The sequence below is a fragment of the Microcebus murinus genome, chromosome 7 (genome assembly GCF_040939455.1).
Source record: "Microcebus murinus isolate Inina chromosome 7, M.murinus_Inina_mat1.0, whole genome shotgun sequence".
Classification (NCBI taxonomy): Eukaryota; Metazoa; Chordata; class Mammalia; order Primates; family Cheirogaleidae; genus Microcebus; species Microcebus murinus.
The window spans coordinates 103,306,895-103,322,758 of NC_134110.1; the positions used below are offsets into that span (position 1 = coordinate 103,306,895).

Below are 15,864 nucleotides of genomic sequence, written 5' to 3' on the forward strand. Positions count from 1 at the left end.
ATGGGTATTTCATTTCTCACTTTCTTTGTCTCCTGATGTATTAATTCAGAAATTGATATATGTTTACCTAACTATAGTTGAATAAAGCTTAAATTGTGTATTCAGTGCTATGTGTTGAAATTCTTTAGTTTATCAAGTTGCACTTACGGTTCCATTCGAAGATGCTGAGCTTAATCAGTTAAGTTCATTGTTTGTGGAGGGGTGTGTGTGTATAAAACATGTTCTAGTACTTGGACTATTAAAAGTTGTTAATAAAATTTGTGGTCTCATTATTTATCACAACAAGGTTTACCAAACAACAGTCTTAATGTGTGTGTATTAAACATGTAGGTCTGGGTTTTTTCTTTTTGCATTTTTTATTCAGTGTTTGGATAATATATTTGTATTAATGTCTTAAATTTATGTAGCACATTTTAGAATTGTTAGCAATTTTTAAGTTTGGGCGTTTTATTATTTTTTATATGGATTTTTAAATTTTTTTTATTTTTTCTCTGCAATCTCTTTTATTTTTTATTTTTTTTATTTTAGCGTATTATGGGGGTACAAGTGTTAAGGTTACATATATTGCCCATGCCCCCCTCCGCCCTCGAGTAAGAGCTTCAAGCGTGTCCATGCCCCAAATGTTGCACTTCTTACTCGTTGTGATTGTATATACCCATCCCCAGTTTGGGCATTTTAAATCAGTCAACTAATTGCTTATTAAACTAACATTACTATAAGGAAGCCGTGTGGTTTAGTGATTAAGAGCATGGTCTTTAAATCTGAAAGACCTGGCACTGAGTCTCAGCAGTGCCACTTTCCAGAGCAGCACTGTCTAGTATGGCAGCCACTAGCCACACTAGTAGCTATTAAGTATTTGAAATGTGGCTTAGTTGACTAACTGAATTTTAAATTGTACTTAATTAATTTAGATCTAGGTAGCCATGTGTGACTAGCGGCTACCATAATGGGCCTCACAGTACTAGGTGATTTCTCTGTGTCCCAGTTTTCCTATCTGTATAGAGCAATCATACTTTAGCTACCTTTTGTGGTTGTTATAAGAATTAAATAAAATAATATACTTCAGGAGTTTAACCCTATACCTGAGGCAGAATATGTCCTTGAGAAATGGTACTTAATTAAAATTACATCTATTTAACAAACTGGAATTATTTTCCTTTTGAGAGTTAATTTAAACCTGTTTTTATTCTTCCCTTCCAGGATTAATTTATTTTTGGAAATCAAGTGCAATATTGGAAGCTATTTCTACTAATTTTATTACATTTTAAAATTTATGATTTGATTTGAATACTATCATGGGAGGCGCTGTGAGTGCTGGGGAAGATAATGATGACTTAATTGATAACTTAAAAGAAGCTCAGTATATCCGCACTGAAAGAGTGGAGCAAGCCTTCAGAGCTATTGATCGTGGAGATTACTATCTGGAAGGCTACAGAGACAATGCTTACAAAGACTTAGCCTGGAAGCATGGAAACATCCACTTGTCAGCACCGTGCATTTATTCTGAAGTTATGGAAGCATTGAAACTTCAGCCAGGATTGTCTTTTCTTAACCTGGGAAGTGGAACCGGATATTTAAGTACAATGGTGGGCTTAATTTTAGGTAATTTTATTTTTGTAAAATTCTATTTTTAAAAAGCTGAGTTGGTATTATTATTTATGATTTACAGAGTTTGTAACTTTGTATGCAGGTGTGTTTGAATGCATATACTCATAGTAGTTATCCTTCTTTCTTAAATGTGAAAACACAAAATGACAAAATGGTAGTAATCTTTTCTTATTCCCAGCCTTGACCCTGATGGTTGCTCCCATATGCAGTCCTAGACTTACCATAGCTCTTGGAACTGTTCCCCAACCACCAGTCACTGTCTGTCCTTAAAATTGAGCAAGTGGTAGGCAGGAAATGCAGGGGTATTATTTAGTCTGTTTAGGTAAAGTATTTTGTCTGCTGGCAGATAAAGTTTGATAGTTATCAGTGTCCTATTTTAAATGGTAAGAGAATTGTGCCAGGTTTTTGTTGGGGAGGCAGGAGTGTGTGGGGTAGGGGTATAGAGGATGTGAGCAAAATGAGGGACTGGAGACAAACAGAAGAGAGAAGTATGTATTTGTTAAACTTTGAGCTCACTTAGTGACTGCCCTGCAAGGCATTGTTAAAGGGACAGAGATTTCTGCCTTCCTGGGTGTTTACTCTGAGGGCTAAATATTGTTCAGTGATCCTAATAATTCTTTGACATACATACTATTCTTTTTTTTTTTGAGACAGAGTCTCACTTTGTTGCCCAGGCTAGAATGAGTGCCATGGCGTCAGCCTAGCTCACAGCAACCTCAAACTCCTGGGCTCAAGTAATCCTCCTGCCTCAGCCTCCCAAGTAGCTGGGACTACAGGCATGCACCACCATGCCTGGCTAATTTTTTTTCTAGATATATTAGTTGGCCAATTAATTTTTTTCTATTTATAGTAGAGACGGGGTCTCGCTCTTGCTCAGGCTAGTTTCGAACTCCTGACCTCGAGCAATCAGCTCGCCTCGGCCTCCCAGAGTGCTAGGATTACAGGTGTGAGGCACCATGCCCAGCCTATTCTTAACCACATTATATAGGTTAATAAACTAAGGCACAGGAAGATTAAATAATTTGTCTAAAGTCAGATAGCTATGAAGTGGCAACTGGAAAATGCGGAATATGGGTGGAAAAAGCATGGATGGAGAGAAATCTATATGACATTGTATTGGATGAAGGATGAACAACCATGAAGTTACTAAGCCATGTAGTCCGGCGGCCATATTTACTGAGTGCTCCTGTTTGGCAAACATTAAAGTAGAGCATCAAGGCTCATGACATAGACTCTTGCCCTTGAGTTAACAGACTGGGGTGGTGTAGGGGTTGAAAGACATAAGAAAATCAACAGTTCTCGTCTAGTGTGATAGATGTTTTAGTTAAGTTATATGCTCAAGTTACAGGGATGAGACTGTGGTGTAAACTTCATTCTGAAGTGATAGGAAATCCTTGAAGAATGTTATGTAGAGAATAACATTCTCTAGTAGGGTGACTGTATGTCATAATGTGCTGGGACAGTCCTGGTTATCCCTGTTGTCCTAGCATCAGTGTTAATAATGACTTTTCATTCCCCAAAGTGTCCCAGTTTGTATAGTAAATTATTTAGTCATATGTGACTTTTAAGCCATTTTTAGTCCTAAATTCCATTTTCCTACACACTACGTAGCCCCTTACTCTCTTAGTCATGGAACCTGTAATCTATTTCATTAAAAAAGGGGGCTTCATTCCACACTTGAGTTACTTCCTTGACACATAGTTAGTGCTTAAAAATGGCAGCAAATTACTAATTTCTATCTTACTTTTAAATTTGGTGCTCTTCTTTATCCTGAGACAGGAATTTCTCAGTAGGTTGAAACTTCCAGATGTCTTTCACTTCTATGACGAGAGTCTCTTTGAAAAAAGAATCTGTAGGGTTTGAGAGTCTTTAAATCAAAGGAACCCAGGATGGGGGTGGGGATGATTAGGGACAGCTACTTTTTTCTTTCTTTTTTTTTTTTTTTAGAAAAAAGAGAGAATTGCCATCTTTGAACCAATGCATTTCTTGACCAGTTCTGGCATCTCTAGGCTGGAATCCTGGCCTCATACCATGTCTGTCCAGTTTCAGAGTGCCTGTTTATTCTGTCTTCCACTTTAGTAGCACCTGCCAGCTGCCTCCTGTGGAGGGAGGTCAGTCTAGCCAAACTTGGGGGAGGGGATGTTTGTGTCATAATCAGCAATCTTGCCAGCAACAAGGTCACCTTCTTAGACTCATTGCCTTGTCCCATTGTGCAGGAGATTAGATTCTTGTGGCCAGATGCACTTGTAGGCAGATGTCAAACTTTATTGTATCTTGAATGTCTTTTTAATGCATACTATAGGGCAGTGTGGCGTAACAGACCCTTGTGTAAGTGATCCACAATGTACTCTTTTCCTCCTGTTACAAGGCTTGGAGGAGTCATGGATCTTTAGTTATGTGTATATGACTATGGCTCCTGGATTCTATTCCTGGATTTATCTTTGTGTAATCCTGCACAGTTAAGACCAAGATATAGTTGTTACCCTCTTTGATTAGAAATATTTTTTTAGTGAGAAAGATAGCATTTTAAAGAAGGAAAGGCAGAAATAACAGTCTGTAAAACTATGATTACGGCTAATCTTGAGTCCACCAAGCTTCTGAGGAAGCTTAATCTTTTTTCCCCCTGCCCTGTTTTTTTGGTTTGTATTTTGTGTGTGTTTTAAGTCAAAGAGGGAAGAGGATATATCCATAAAAATCCCTTAGGACTAGATCCAAAGAAGGATTTTTACGTGCTCCCTGTAATTGAGTATAGTGGATCAGATTTGGTGCCACTGCTTCACAGTGACCTTATTAACAGAAGTTTTCTGTTTATTAAAACATTATAATAGCATGCCTCTCAGCCATTTTTCTCTCCCAGCCACAAGATGGAGATGGCAGGTGCTCACTTTTGGCAGTGGGTCCTATTTGAAGACGTACTCAGTAATATAATCCTGAGGAATCTGTGCTGAAGCAAGGAGAGCACGGCATCTGAGGTTTGGTAACATGGCTAAGGAAAGTGCCCCTTGCGGAATTCCACTTCCATCTAGAAACACATATGTAGAGGATGGGCTGTAGTTAGAGAGCTTTTGTTCAGTGAGGGGAGGTTAGGGTTTTTTTCAGAAGCCTTCTTATGATTAAGTACACTTGAAGCAGTTATTCACAAATTTAATTTTACCCTGGACATGTAGATCACTCCAACACCTAAGATGTCTCATTGAGACATCCTGAATTTCAAATTGAAGATAATTCGTGTTCCTGTTTCCTTAGGTGTCTTCCTAGAACTAAAAATTTCACACAGAATCTAGTACTTAATTGATTCTCCTCTCAGTACTATCTTTTCATTCTTAAGGAATTTTATTGAAAAATAGGGTGTAAGAAAAGAGGCCCCCCAATTCTAGTCCTTTACCACTGCTTTCCATAATTGAATTAAATATCAGGACCATGCAGGCAGGTTATTCTGATAATCTCTGTTTCAGGTAGGGATTCTGAATTAAATATCAGGACCACATAGGCAAGTTATTCTGATAATCTCTGGTTTAGGTAGGAATTCTGAATTAAATATCAGGACCACATAGGCAAGTTATTCTGATAATCTCTGGTTTAGGTAGGAATTCTGAATCCTGATCTTTCTTGTTTAGGGATTCATTCCCATTTTCTTATATAACCCATAATAAAAAAAATAGCTGTCCTATAAAACCCAAAATATATAGATTCATCCCACTTATTGAGTTTTAGTCTCTTGCCTAGTTCCTTAGTTAATACGAGTGACTCTGAAGAGACTGTTAGAATCATTCCAGCACTATGGTTGCCACTAGCTAGGAACATTTGTTTTAGGAACATTTGTTCCTAAAGGTGAAGCAGTTGGCAAGCCGTAAACTTATTGACAAAATATTTAAATACCTACACCTGCTTCACTGTTCAAAAGGGCTGGTTAGTTAAGCTATATGCTGCCGCCATGTTTGACCTCTACACTTCTCTTTACAAAAGGATGTTAAATAGTCCTTACTCAGGTAATCTGTATTGTCTTTGACCTCAGGTACTCAGGCTTTCTCTTCCCTGTGTGCTCATTCATACTTTTTCACTTTCTCTCTCTTCCTTTAATGAAATATGATTTATATACCATAAAGTTTACCCATTTCAGTGTACAGTTCAGTGATTTTTAGTAAATTTACAGAGTTGTGCAAATGCAACCACAGTCTAATTTGAAAATACTTTCATTATGCCAAAAAAATCTCTCATGCCCAATTGCATCCACTCCTGGTCTCCACCTAGCTCTTGGTGACCACTTACCTATTTTCTGTCTCTATAGATTAGCCTTTTCTAGACATTTCATATAAATGAAATCATACTCTGGTCCTTTGCATCCAGCTTCTTTCATTTACCACTATGTTTTCAAGGCTCATCCAGGCTGTAGCATGTATGAGTACTTTATTCCTTTTGATGGTTGAATAGTACTTCATTGTATAGATTTATACCACATTTTGTTTGTCCATTCACCAGTTAATGGACATTTATTTGTGTTACTAGTTTTTGGCTGTTATGAATAATACCGCTAGGAGCTTTCATTACAAATCTTTGTGTAAACATATGCTTTCATTTTTCTTAGGTGGATTCTTAGGAGTGAAATTGCTGGAATGTATGGTAATGTTTTAACTTCAGAAATTGACATGCCAGGCACGGTGGTTCAAGCCTGTAATCTTAGCAGTTTGGGAGGCTGAGACAGAAGGATCACTTGAGGCCAGGAGTTCAAGACCAGCCTGAGCAAGAGTGAGACCCCATTTCTACAAAAATAGAAAAAGTAGTCAGGCGGTGTGGTGTGCACCTGTAGTCCCAGCTACTCTGGAGGCTGAGGCAGGAGGATCGCTTGAGGTTGCAGTGAGCTATGATGACACTGACCTTACCTGTGAGACAGGGATGGACTCTGTTCAGATGCTACCCTCGGCAGAACATCACCCGGTGTTCCCGAACCGCCTCTGTGCCCAGTGGGAATTTGGCTCTGACACCTGTGTGCACATCTGGGCCCTGTTTCTCTTCCTGCTCAGTATAGGTTTCTAGACTTTGGCCCCTGTGCAACTGATTTTATTTTCTGAACTTACGGAGGCTGTTTGCCCTCTCCACCTCTGCTAGTCTTTTATTGTAAGCAACATTGATCCTGTGCTACTTGACTGGAAGGCAGGCAGGGCAACACAGTAAGACCCTGTCAAAAAAATGCAATAATAATACGAAGAAATGAACAAACTGTTTTTCAGATTGGCTACACCATTTTACATTCTACCAATGTTGTTTGAGGTTCCAGTTTTTCCACATGTTTAACTGACACTTATTTTGTTTGTTTTTAGTTAGCTGTCTTAGTGGATTTGCATTGGTATCTCATTGGTTTTAATTTGTACTTCCCTAGTGACTAATGATGTGGTACATCTGTTCATATGCTTGTTGACCGTTTGTGTATCTTCCTTGCTGAAATGTCTGTGTACATTTTATCTCATTTTTTAGTTGGGTTGTTGATGTTATTCAGTTGTAAGTATTCCTTACATTTTGGATGTAAGACTTTATCAGAAATAGGATTTTCAAATGTTTTCTCATGCTCCTTGAAGTACTTCTTTTGGCTTCCTTTATGCCAAAGGATTAGGGAAATCCAGAGTGGCCAGGTCCTCTGTCCCCTGCCCTCCCATTCTTCTTGGTGAGTGAGATAAAACACATTGCTCGGTTTTTCTCTATGTTCTACTTTTTTGAAAGAAAATTTTCTTTCTTTTTAGGTATTATAACATCTGTTCTTGGTATTTATTTTGGGCTCTGTGAGCAAATCTGTTTTGAAACAACCTTTTCTTTAGGTTAATCACATTTTATGAAATTGGTAAAGTCCTCACTATTTAAACTCTTACTTCTTAATCCCAGTTAGGCTTCTGTGCATCTTTTTTCTTCCCTAGTACACTGTATGGGGTTGCTACCACTGTTCTTTTTCTTATTTTTTTACCCTCTCCCCCTCCTACCAGTTGTGGAGTAGAAATCATTACTCTCAACAGTCTCCTTCATTGATGCTGCCTTTGAAAATCAGTACCCAGGTGATTTTGTGTTTATAGATAATGTTATTGCTGATTATTACAGGACAATAAATACTAAATAATGGAAATAAATATTAGGAAGCAATACAGATTTTAGGAATTTTTACAAAGTTTACAAACTTTGTAAAATTTTTACAAAGTTTTCTTCTGGTTATATTTCCTAACAGTGTTCTTAGAAGTTATGAGGAAATTTTCCCCAGTGATGTGAAGTGCTTTAGGTTAGGTTGGTTCTTGGTGCATCTTGAGGATTAGTAAATATAGCCAGTCCTTACTAATTGCATATTCTGTCTTTGAAAATTCACCTATTTGCTAAGATTTACTTGTAAACCTCCAAATGAAAACTCACAGTGCTTTTGCTATTATTTGCGGGCTTGCACAGAGGAGTGAAAAATTTGAGTCTTCCACTGTGTATTTTCTAGCTGAGATGGAACCAAGGTGAAGCTTGCGTTGTCATCTGTTCTCAGTTGTCGTACAGAGATGACCATAGTATGGAGATGGAAGGGCCAGGGCAGTGTAAAAAGCTCCACACTGCACTGGGACCAGTTGACAGGGCTTGAATCCCAGCTTTGGCAACAATTTGTGGGGTGACTCAGGCAAGTCACTAATATTTCTTAATTTAAAAATTTTCTCTTTTGTAAAATATATATATATCAGGATGAGTTTTTAGGATTTATGATTATAATCTGAGATGTGTATATATGTACATATTTCCCCTAGTGTAGGGTCTGGATTCGTATGTGGGCTGAGAAAGATTTCTCACACAAAGATAAGGATATAAAGAAGTAAAAAGTTTACTTTCAAAAGAAAGAAAGAGAAGAGTGAGGGAGGGAGGAAGGAAGGAAGGGAAAGAAAGGAAAGGAAGGAAAGAAAAGAAAATGAGAAAGAAAAGAAGAGCAAAGTGGCACAGCAGTGAGAGAAAGTAGAGGGGAAATGCCAGTAGCTGAGGAAAAGTGGCTCAGGCTTTTAAAGGGTAAAAATGTTTTTTTTTTCTTTGCTGCAGACTGATAACTGGAGGCGGCTGGCAACTGTTTCTGGTTTGTTCTCTTTCTTTTTTTCCTGTTGTCTGTGAGGCTGACTTATCAGAGTCCTTGGGATGTTGTCTGGTAAGAACTGGAACAGGGAGATCATACCCCTGCTGTTCACTTTGGGCTCTTCAAGGCTGTGAAATTGAAACCCAAATGAAACAATTTTAATTTTAAAGACAATGAGTTTAGTCTCAGGTGGTTGATCAAACAAAACAAAGGGGGTAGTTGTACTGTGAGTTTTCTCTTCAAAGGGGCAATTATGTGTTGCAAGTTTATTCCTCTTTTTGTTTGATAGTTTATCTGTTAGTTTATTACCAAGGCTGTCCTTTCATCTAGATGCAGTAGTTCAGTATTTGCTGATTCAGTGTTTGCTGGATTTTATAGAACATCACTACAACAAATGACAATCAACTGTATATTACTAAACTTTTCTGAATATTTCCTTATGTTTAAAATAATTTGTGAATCTCTGCCTCCCAGTGCAAGAGCTGGCACCTGTGGAATTGTCTGTGATGCGGTCTTCCCTAGGCTGGGTTGGGTGTTGGACTAAATGTCTTAGATTAGAGCCAGGTAGTCTGGAGTTGGCAGAGCTGCTTGGCCTGCTGGACTTCCTGGTCCAATTTGGAACCTACCTTCGCATTCTCTCTGGGTTTGGCTCCTGTAGGTTCAGCCCATCCACCCTCCCACACCCTTGCAAGGATTTTTTTCCTTGGATTTCAAGTGTCAGTGTGTTACATTTATAAATGCTTTCTTTGTCCTTCTTTGGAATTTCTTTGGCTTTAGCCTGTAGTGAAGGGTGGATCTTTCTTCTGTCTTCAAGTCACATATGCATACAGAGGGTTCAGATTCTTACCTCCATCCTCTGTCTGCTGAGCTCTGGACACTCTTGACCTTCCAGGCTGCGCTCACAAGCTGGCACTAAAATATGTGTCATTTCTTCAGTGTGCACAAGATTCCAGAAGTTCAGCTTGTCCCCAGCTTAGTCCTTTCCTCCCCTCTTCCACACAAGACAAGAAAGTTCAACAAACTCTCTTTTTTCTCCTATGTTTCCTTTCTTGGTGAAAGGTATTTTTTCTTCTGAGTTACTCAAGGCAGAAATTTGAGCATCAGTCTCTCCTTTCTCTTTAATTCTATTTTGTAGAATCGGTGACATGAGAGGACTCAAAAGTATCAAAAGGCACACTTGGACATATTTTCCTTCCCTCCCTCTTCCTGTCCTCCATGTTGTCTAGTTATCTTCCTACTGATAATAACTTTAAAAGAACTCTGAGGATACCTTGATTTTTGTATGATACTCATGTGATGCTTATTGGGATGATAGTTGTCTTGAAATCTGAGGAACAATTATTTTAGGAATAAGAGAAACATATTTATTGCATTTTAAAAGATTTCTATCAGATGGCTAAATTTTTAAAAGTTTTTTGTGGACATGAGGTCTCACTCTGTTGCCCAGGCTGGTCTCAAACTCCTGGCTTCAAGTGGTCCTCCTGCTGTGACCTCCTAAAATGCAGGAATTACAGGTGTGAGCCACTGTGCCTGCCCAAACAAATTAATAAGAAACTAATTTTGAGTGGAATGTACTTATTTAGTTCTGTGAAATGTTTCATCCTCTAAGATAAAATAGATTTGACATATACTTATTTTTTTGCCAATATATTTTAAAATCAAGACATGAAAAATATACATTTTTATGCCTATATATATTATTTGCCTCATTCTTAATTGTAAACCCTTAAAATTTGAGACCATAACTATGTTTATGTACTTTATCATTCTTTAAAGAAGTATTGATTATATTAGATCCCGTACCAGCTGCTGAGGGTATAGTAGTGCACAGGATACATCTCCCACCCTTGAAATTGCACATGTTATTTCTGAATTAGCAGTAGAGGTACGGTATTACTCTTATTGGCTGTTCTTTATTTAGTTTAGTGGGTATTTATTGAGTATCTGTATGAATTGATCACTATGCTGGCTTTGAGTATCTTCAGGTACTTCACAAATAAATATACAGTGGAATGAAAGAGCTGACGCAAATGACTTCCAGGGAAAATGATTATATTAGAAATAATTTTGATCAAGATCTGAAGCTGTTTAAATTAGCTTTTTAAACATTCTGTTTAACACTTTCAGATCTTCTGTAAACATATTTCTAAGATTCGTGTGTAAGAAAAGAAAGAAGCACTTACATACTCATAGACTAAGAGGAGCCTATAAAAGGACTGGAACTTGTTTCTAGTAAATTCCAGGACTTGTGTCATGAGGCCTTTCTCAAACCTACAGAGCAGGGAAAAAAGTCTCTACTTTTGTTAGCTCAGAATGGTTAAGCTAACATGGCAATATACTCAGTAGAAGTTTGATACTATTTGTCTTTAGTATACTTTTTCAGTGTAGTATAATAGGATGGGAGAAACTAAGAAATTAAATATATTTTAATAAATGGCAATAGTAGAGCAATGTCTCTTAATTATCTAATTAGTGATTACTTAGCCTTTTGCTAATTCCATTTATTCCCTTTCCCTTACCTACCTTTGGACTATTTTATATCTGTACATTGTACCGCAGGATATCCATGGAAAGAAAGACTGAAATCTATTCCTGTCTACTTTTTACCTGTTCCTGTCCTGAATAATTCTAAAGTTACTTTTAAATCTTCCCAAAGATACCTTATTTTATAAACTAGAATTAGTAATAAAATACTATTGTAATTTCTCGAAAGATTTTTTTACGTATATATTTTAGCTCTCATTGACTTTATACTTGTTTCATAGAAACCAAATAACTTATTCACTTACTCCCCCTTGTGGTAAATATTTAGTTTTAGCCATAATGCTTTTACTTGCAGTTATTAACTCTTGATATTACTTTATCAGTGAGAATAGAGATTTGAATAGCCCAGGATGGATTTTCAAAATCGTTTAGATTGGGCTTTTTAATTAGGAGTGTGTGGCTAGTGCTAGGTAACTCTAGTTGCATGTTAGGATTAATTGCAGTTCCTGGTTCACATCTGACTGATTCCCTTTTACCTGTCTGGTGTAGGACCCAGGCATTTACAATTTAAATCAAGTTAAAGTTAATTAATTAATTTTTTTTTTTTTTAAAGAGAAAGTCTGTTTCTGTTGCCTGGGCTGGAGTGCAGTGGTGTGATCTTAGCTCACTGTGCTTTGAATTCCTGGGCTCAAGAAATCCTCATGCCTCAGACTCCTGAATAGCTGGGCCTGGCTAATTTTTTCTTTTTTTTTTCCCTGCTCCATCAGTAGAATAAAATATTTTTATAGAGATGGGGTCTCACCCTGTTGCACAGGGTGGTCTTGAACTCTCTGTCTCAAGCAGTCCTCCTGCCTTGGCCTCCTTAAATGCTGGCATGAAATTTAATTTATTTTAAAAATTCAATTAAAAAAATCCCAAGTAATTCTAATATGCAGTCAGGGTTAAGAAACAATTATATAGGTTATGATCTTCTGGAGACTAACCATTTCTGTCTATGGGGAGAGAGCACACCATAATTTCTCACAGTGGTTTGTTAACCATCTTGTATTTTATAGTGTGTGAAGTACTTTTACATACTTTGTATGATTTTCCCAGGGACCCCTTTATATAGTGAGAAATATCTTCAAATGTTAACTGGTCTCAGATTTTACAACAGTTAAGAGGAGGAACCAGTGTTGGAAACCAACACATCTGACCTTAAGTCTACTATCTTTCTCACCACACGAATATTTTGACTTAGAGTCCTCGACTAAAATGGTGGATCTTGAATTATTTCATCTTTAGAGCTCTTCTAGTTATGTATTATGAAGTACTTTTTGCCCATGTGTTCTGTAACTTAGCTTTAAACAAAATACTAAAAGACAGAGTTGAAGTACATTCATATGTAGTATGAAGTTCTCAAGTTCCCTTGGCCTGCCTCGGACAGGCTTCTGCCTGTCAGCACCACGCTGTCAAGCTGTTGGACATCACATGGAGTGGACCTAGATGTAAATTAGAAATACAAGTATTGCATAGACACTTCATACCTAAATCTAATAATTATCGACCTTTACGGATAAGCTTTGGCTAACTGGTAGATGATAAATGAGCTAGATTAGATCTAATTACTATAAAAGAAAAACAGTTTCTAGATTTTATTATACTGGAATTTTATTTGTTATTGCTCTCAATTAACAGGCTTTTGCTAGCCTTAAAAATCATTTCTTAATATTATATAGGATACCTAGGTATTTTTAATAAACTGTTTGTTTTAATAAACTTTGACTTCTGTATATGTTCCTATTTTCTCTTTGATATTTAGCTATTAAAGGTAGTGGCCAACTGTTAGCATTTTCTTTTCTTTTTTTAAAATATATGTTACAAAATAACCCTTATGGAAAAAATCTTTGCATTGTCAAATACAAAATAACATTGGAATCTATTGAATGCAAAGTCAAATTTATACTTCATCTGGCCTGTTAACATCTTTTGGAAACAATTTCATCTTTTTGCATTGATAACTTGTACCTTTCTATTAAATATATATATTGTTTATTTGAGCTTTTACACACTATATTTTCATCTCTTTCACTAGTTCCTTGTTTTTTTTTTTTTTTTTTTTTTGAGACAGAGTCTCGCTTTGTTGCCCAGGCTAGAGTGAGTGCCGTGGCGTCAGCCTAGCTCACAGCAACCTCAAACTCCTGGCTCAAGCAATCCTTCTGCCTCAGCCTCCCAAGTAGCTGGGACTACAGGCATTCGCCACCATGCCCGGCTAATTTTTTGTATATATTAGTTGGCCAATTAATTTCTTTCTGTTTATAGTAGAGACGGGGTCTCACTTTGCTCAGGCTGGTTTCGAACTCCTGACCTCGAGCAATCCGTCCGCCTCGGCCTCCCAGAGAGCTAGGATTACAGGCGTGAGCCACCGCGCCCGGCCTCCTTGTTTTTTTGATTGGAAAAGTTATACATGCATATGGTTGAAACACACTTTAGACAAAAGCATATAATGATGAAAATGTCTCCTTCTCACCTTAGATCTCTCAGTCCCCTTCCTCAGAAGCAGCTATGTATGATTTTTCAGTTTTCTGTTTTATTTTCCTGTTGTTCTATTTAATACAGATGTCAGATATGAATTGTAATAATCAGCATTGCACTACATTTTTATAGTACATTTAATGTATTTTGGTTGTATATGCATTCTAAATAAATGAGATATTGGTAACATTGCTGTTTAAATTCAGCCTTTTATTAATGTATTTTTTCTTTTGAATATGTTAATTGCTATTCATATTAAGTAGTAATAATTAAAGATATGCTTCCATATGTTAAAATTAAAGTTTCATTCATTAAAAATCATAAATGATGTTTGCACTAGATATTTTCTACATGTGTATTTATATTGTTTGTAAAAACAAATCCTTTATATGTTAATGAAATTATCTTTATCTTTCATTACTAACCATTTTGCGTCAAGATGTTATGAAAAGTTAATGTGAAGAAACATTAGAAAATTTTCTTAAACTTTAAACCTTATTTCTAAAAGTTGCCACTTTGCTTTTGGTTTTAGACAAAAAGCAGAAAAAAAGAATGGAAAAAAATCAGTGGCATCTTTAAGTGAGGAATAACTTATCTAAATGGTCTCTTTTAGTCTAAAACTATAAAATTCAGACTCTTCTGTTAATAAGGCAGTTTAAAGGATGGCATAGAAGCTGTGATTTCCAGATTCTTAGTTCCTTTGTTATTGTGCTTATGTATTTCATCTTATAAGAAATGCAGAATGCCAGCAATATTGACCTTTTTTAATATTGATTTCTTATCTATGCAGTCCTATTTCTCTTTTTTCATAAAAGTGGCTGATTAGTCTTAACTAAATTCTTAATGGATAATGAAAATATAAAAATTTCTCTTAATGTTTTATGTTCAATGGATAACCCTAAAAGGATAAAAGCAAAATTAGGTTCATTTCATAGGAAAATATTTTTTTTACTGTGTGTATAATGTTAAGTAATTATAGTTCAATTTGAATTTTTTTTAAATGAAGAGACTTTATTTGGTTTTTCCTAACATTCTATGTGTTGACCCCTATGTAAATTTAACTTCTCAGAATATTCAGATTTAATATATAAAAAAGTGATATCACTACATATGATTTTCTGAGTTTAATTTTTTTTGCCACTTTATTTTAGAAAAAAAATGAGAGTTTTACTCATTTTATAGTAATCAGGAATTACAGGAGGGTCTTAAATGATTTTCCAACTTAAATATATTCCTGTTTTCAATGAAGGCTAATAGTTTGTAAGTAAAGGAAACAAATGAGAAACAAAGCATTTAATATTGCATCAATCAGAATTCATAAAGTATAAAAACATTGGAAAGGAAGATACTTCTGTCTTTTGTGGTTGGATAAATCAAATATCTTGTTTTATCTGAGTACATTTTTCAAGGAAAATTAGTTTTTAAAAACAAATGAATACTAATTAAATAGGATAGGAATATAGTAGGTTAAAGCATTATCCTTATCTGATTTTGGCTTGAAGATTATACCTGAACATTTTGGTCAAGTTTTTATAGTTTAGATATTTTCTAGACTGCAAACCATTTTTTCACGTACACTTTGAATATTCAAACATAATTTATGACTGATTTTTTTGGTTATTTTAAAGTTCTTAGTGGCCAGTAGGAACAACTCCAGTATGTACTATATTTTTAGACATTTAGTAGGGGACACATTCAGTTAAGTATTTCCTAAAGAAACTGAAAATAAATAATATACTTTTCCCTAAAAGGCCAATCTCAAATTACAGTAAAACAAAAATGTTAAGTGGAAAACATGGTTGGTTGGTTCAATTTCATAAATTGAGAATGAACTAGTATAACTAGATATGATTATGTGTTACTTTCTTGCGGGTTCACGAGGCAGATAGTATGTACAGTGAGAAAATGAGTCCTCATATTTTCAATGAGCTATTACCACAGTGGGAAAAGCACCAGCCCAATATCGTCTCCAGGGGCTGAGAAAGCTCTCCCCTGTTCCCCTTTTCCTGGGAGGTTATCTCATCCATGCTTGTGTAAAAAGAAATACCAAAGGAGAAGTGTGAAGTATTCCGGAACATGAGGGTCAGATTCTGCTAGACACTGAAAGCTCCAGAGGGCACAGGTCTTGGCCTTCAAGGGACTTAGCACTTACTGTCCGGGAGTACAAATACTCTGAGTCATATATC

At 36.2% G+C, this 15,864-nt stretch overlaps 1 protein-coding gene across 3 annotated transcripts in view; it reads left to right on the top strand.

The window, feature by feature from the left end:
- The window catches only part of PCMTD1 (protein-L-isoaspartate (D-aspartate) O-methyltransferase domain containing 1), a 69,288-nt gene that overhangs the window by 29,004 nt on the left and 24,420 nt on the right, over positions 1-15,864 (top strand). Inside the window, exon 2 of one of the 3 annotated variants that reach the window (XM_012790044.2) lies at positions 1,201-1,602. The exons of 1 other annotated variant lie outside the window; for it this stretch is intronic. In XM_012790044.2, the coding sequence (XP_012645498.1) occupies positions 1,296-1,602 (307 nt within the window). In that variant the 5' untranslated portion in view covers positions 1,201-1,295. Of the gene's footprint in view, positions 1-1,200; positions 1,603-3,547; positions 8,753-15,864 lie in introns of those variants that run through there. One more of the 3 variants, XM_012790045.3, reaches the window with a different exon arrangement.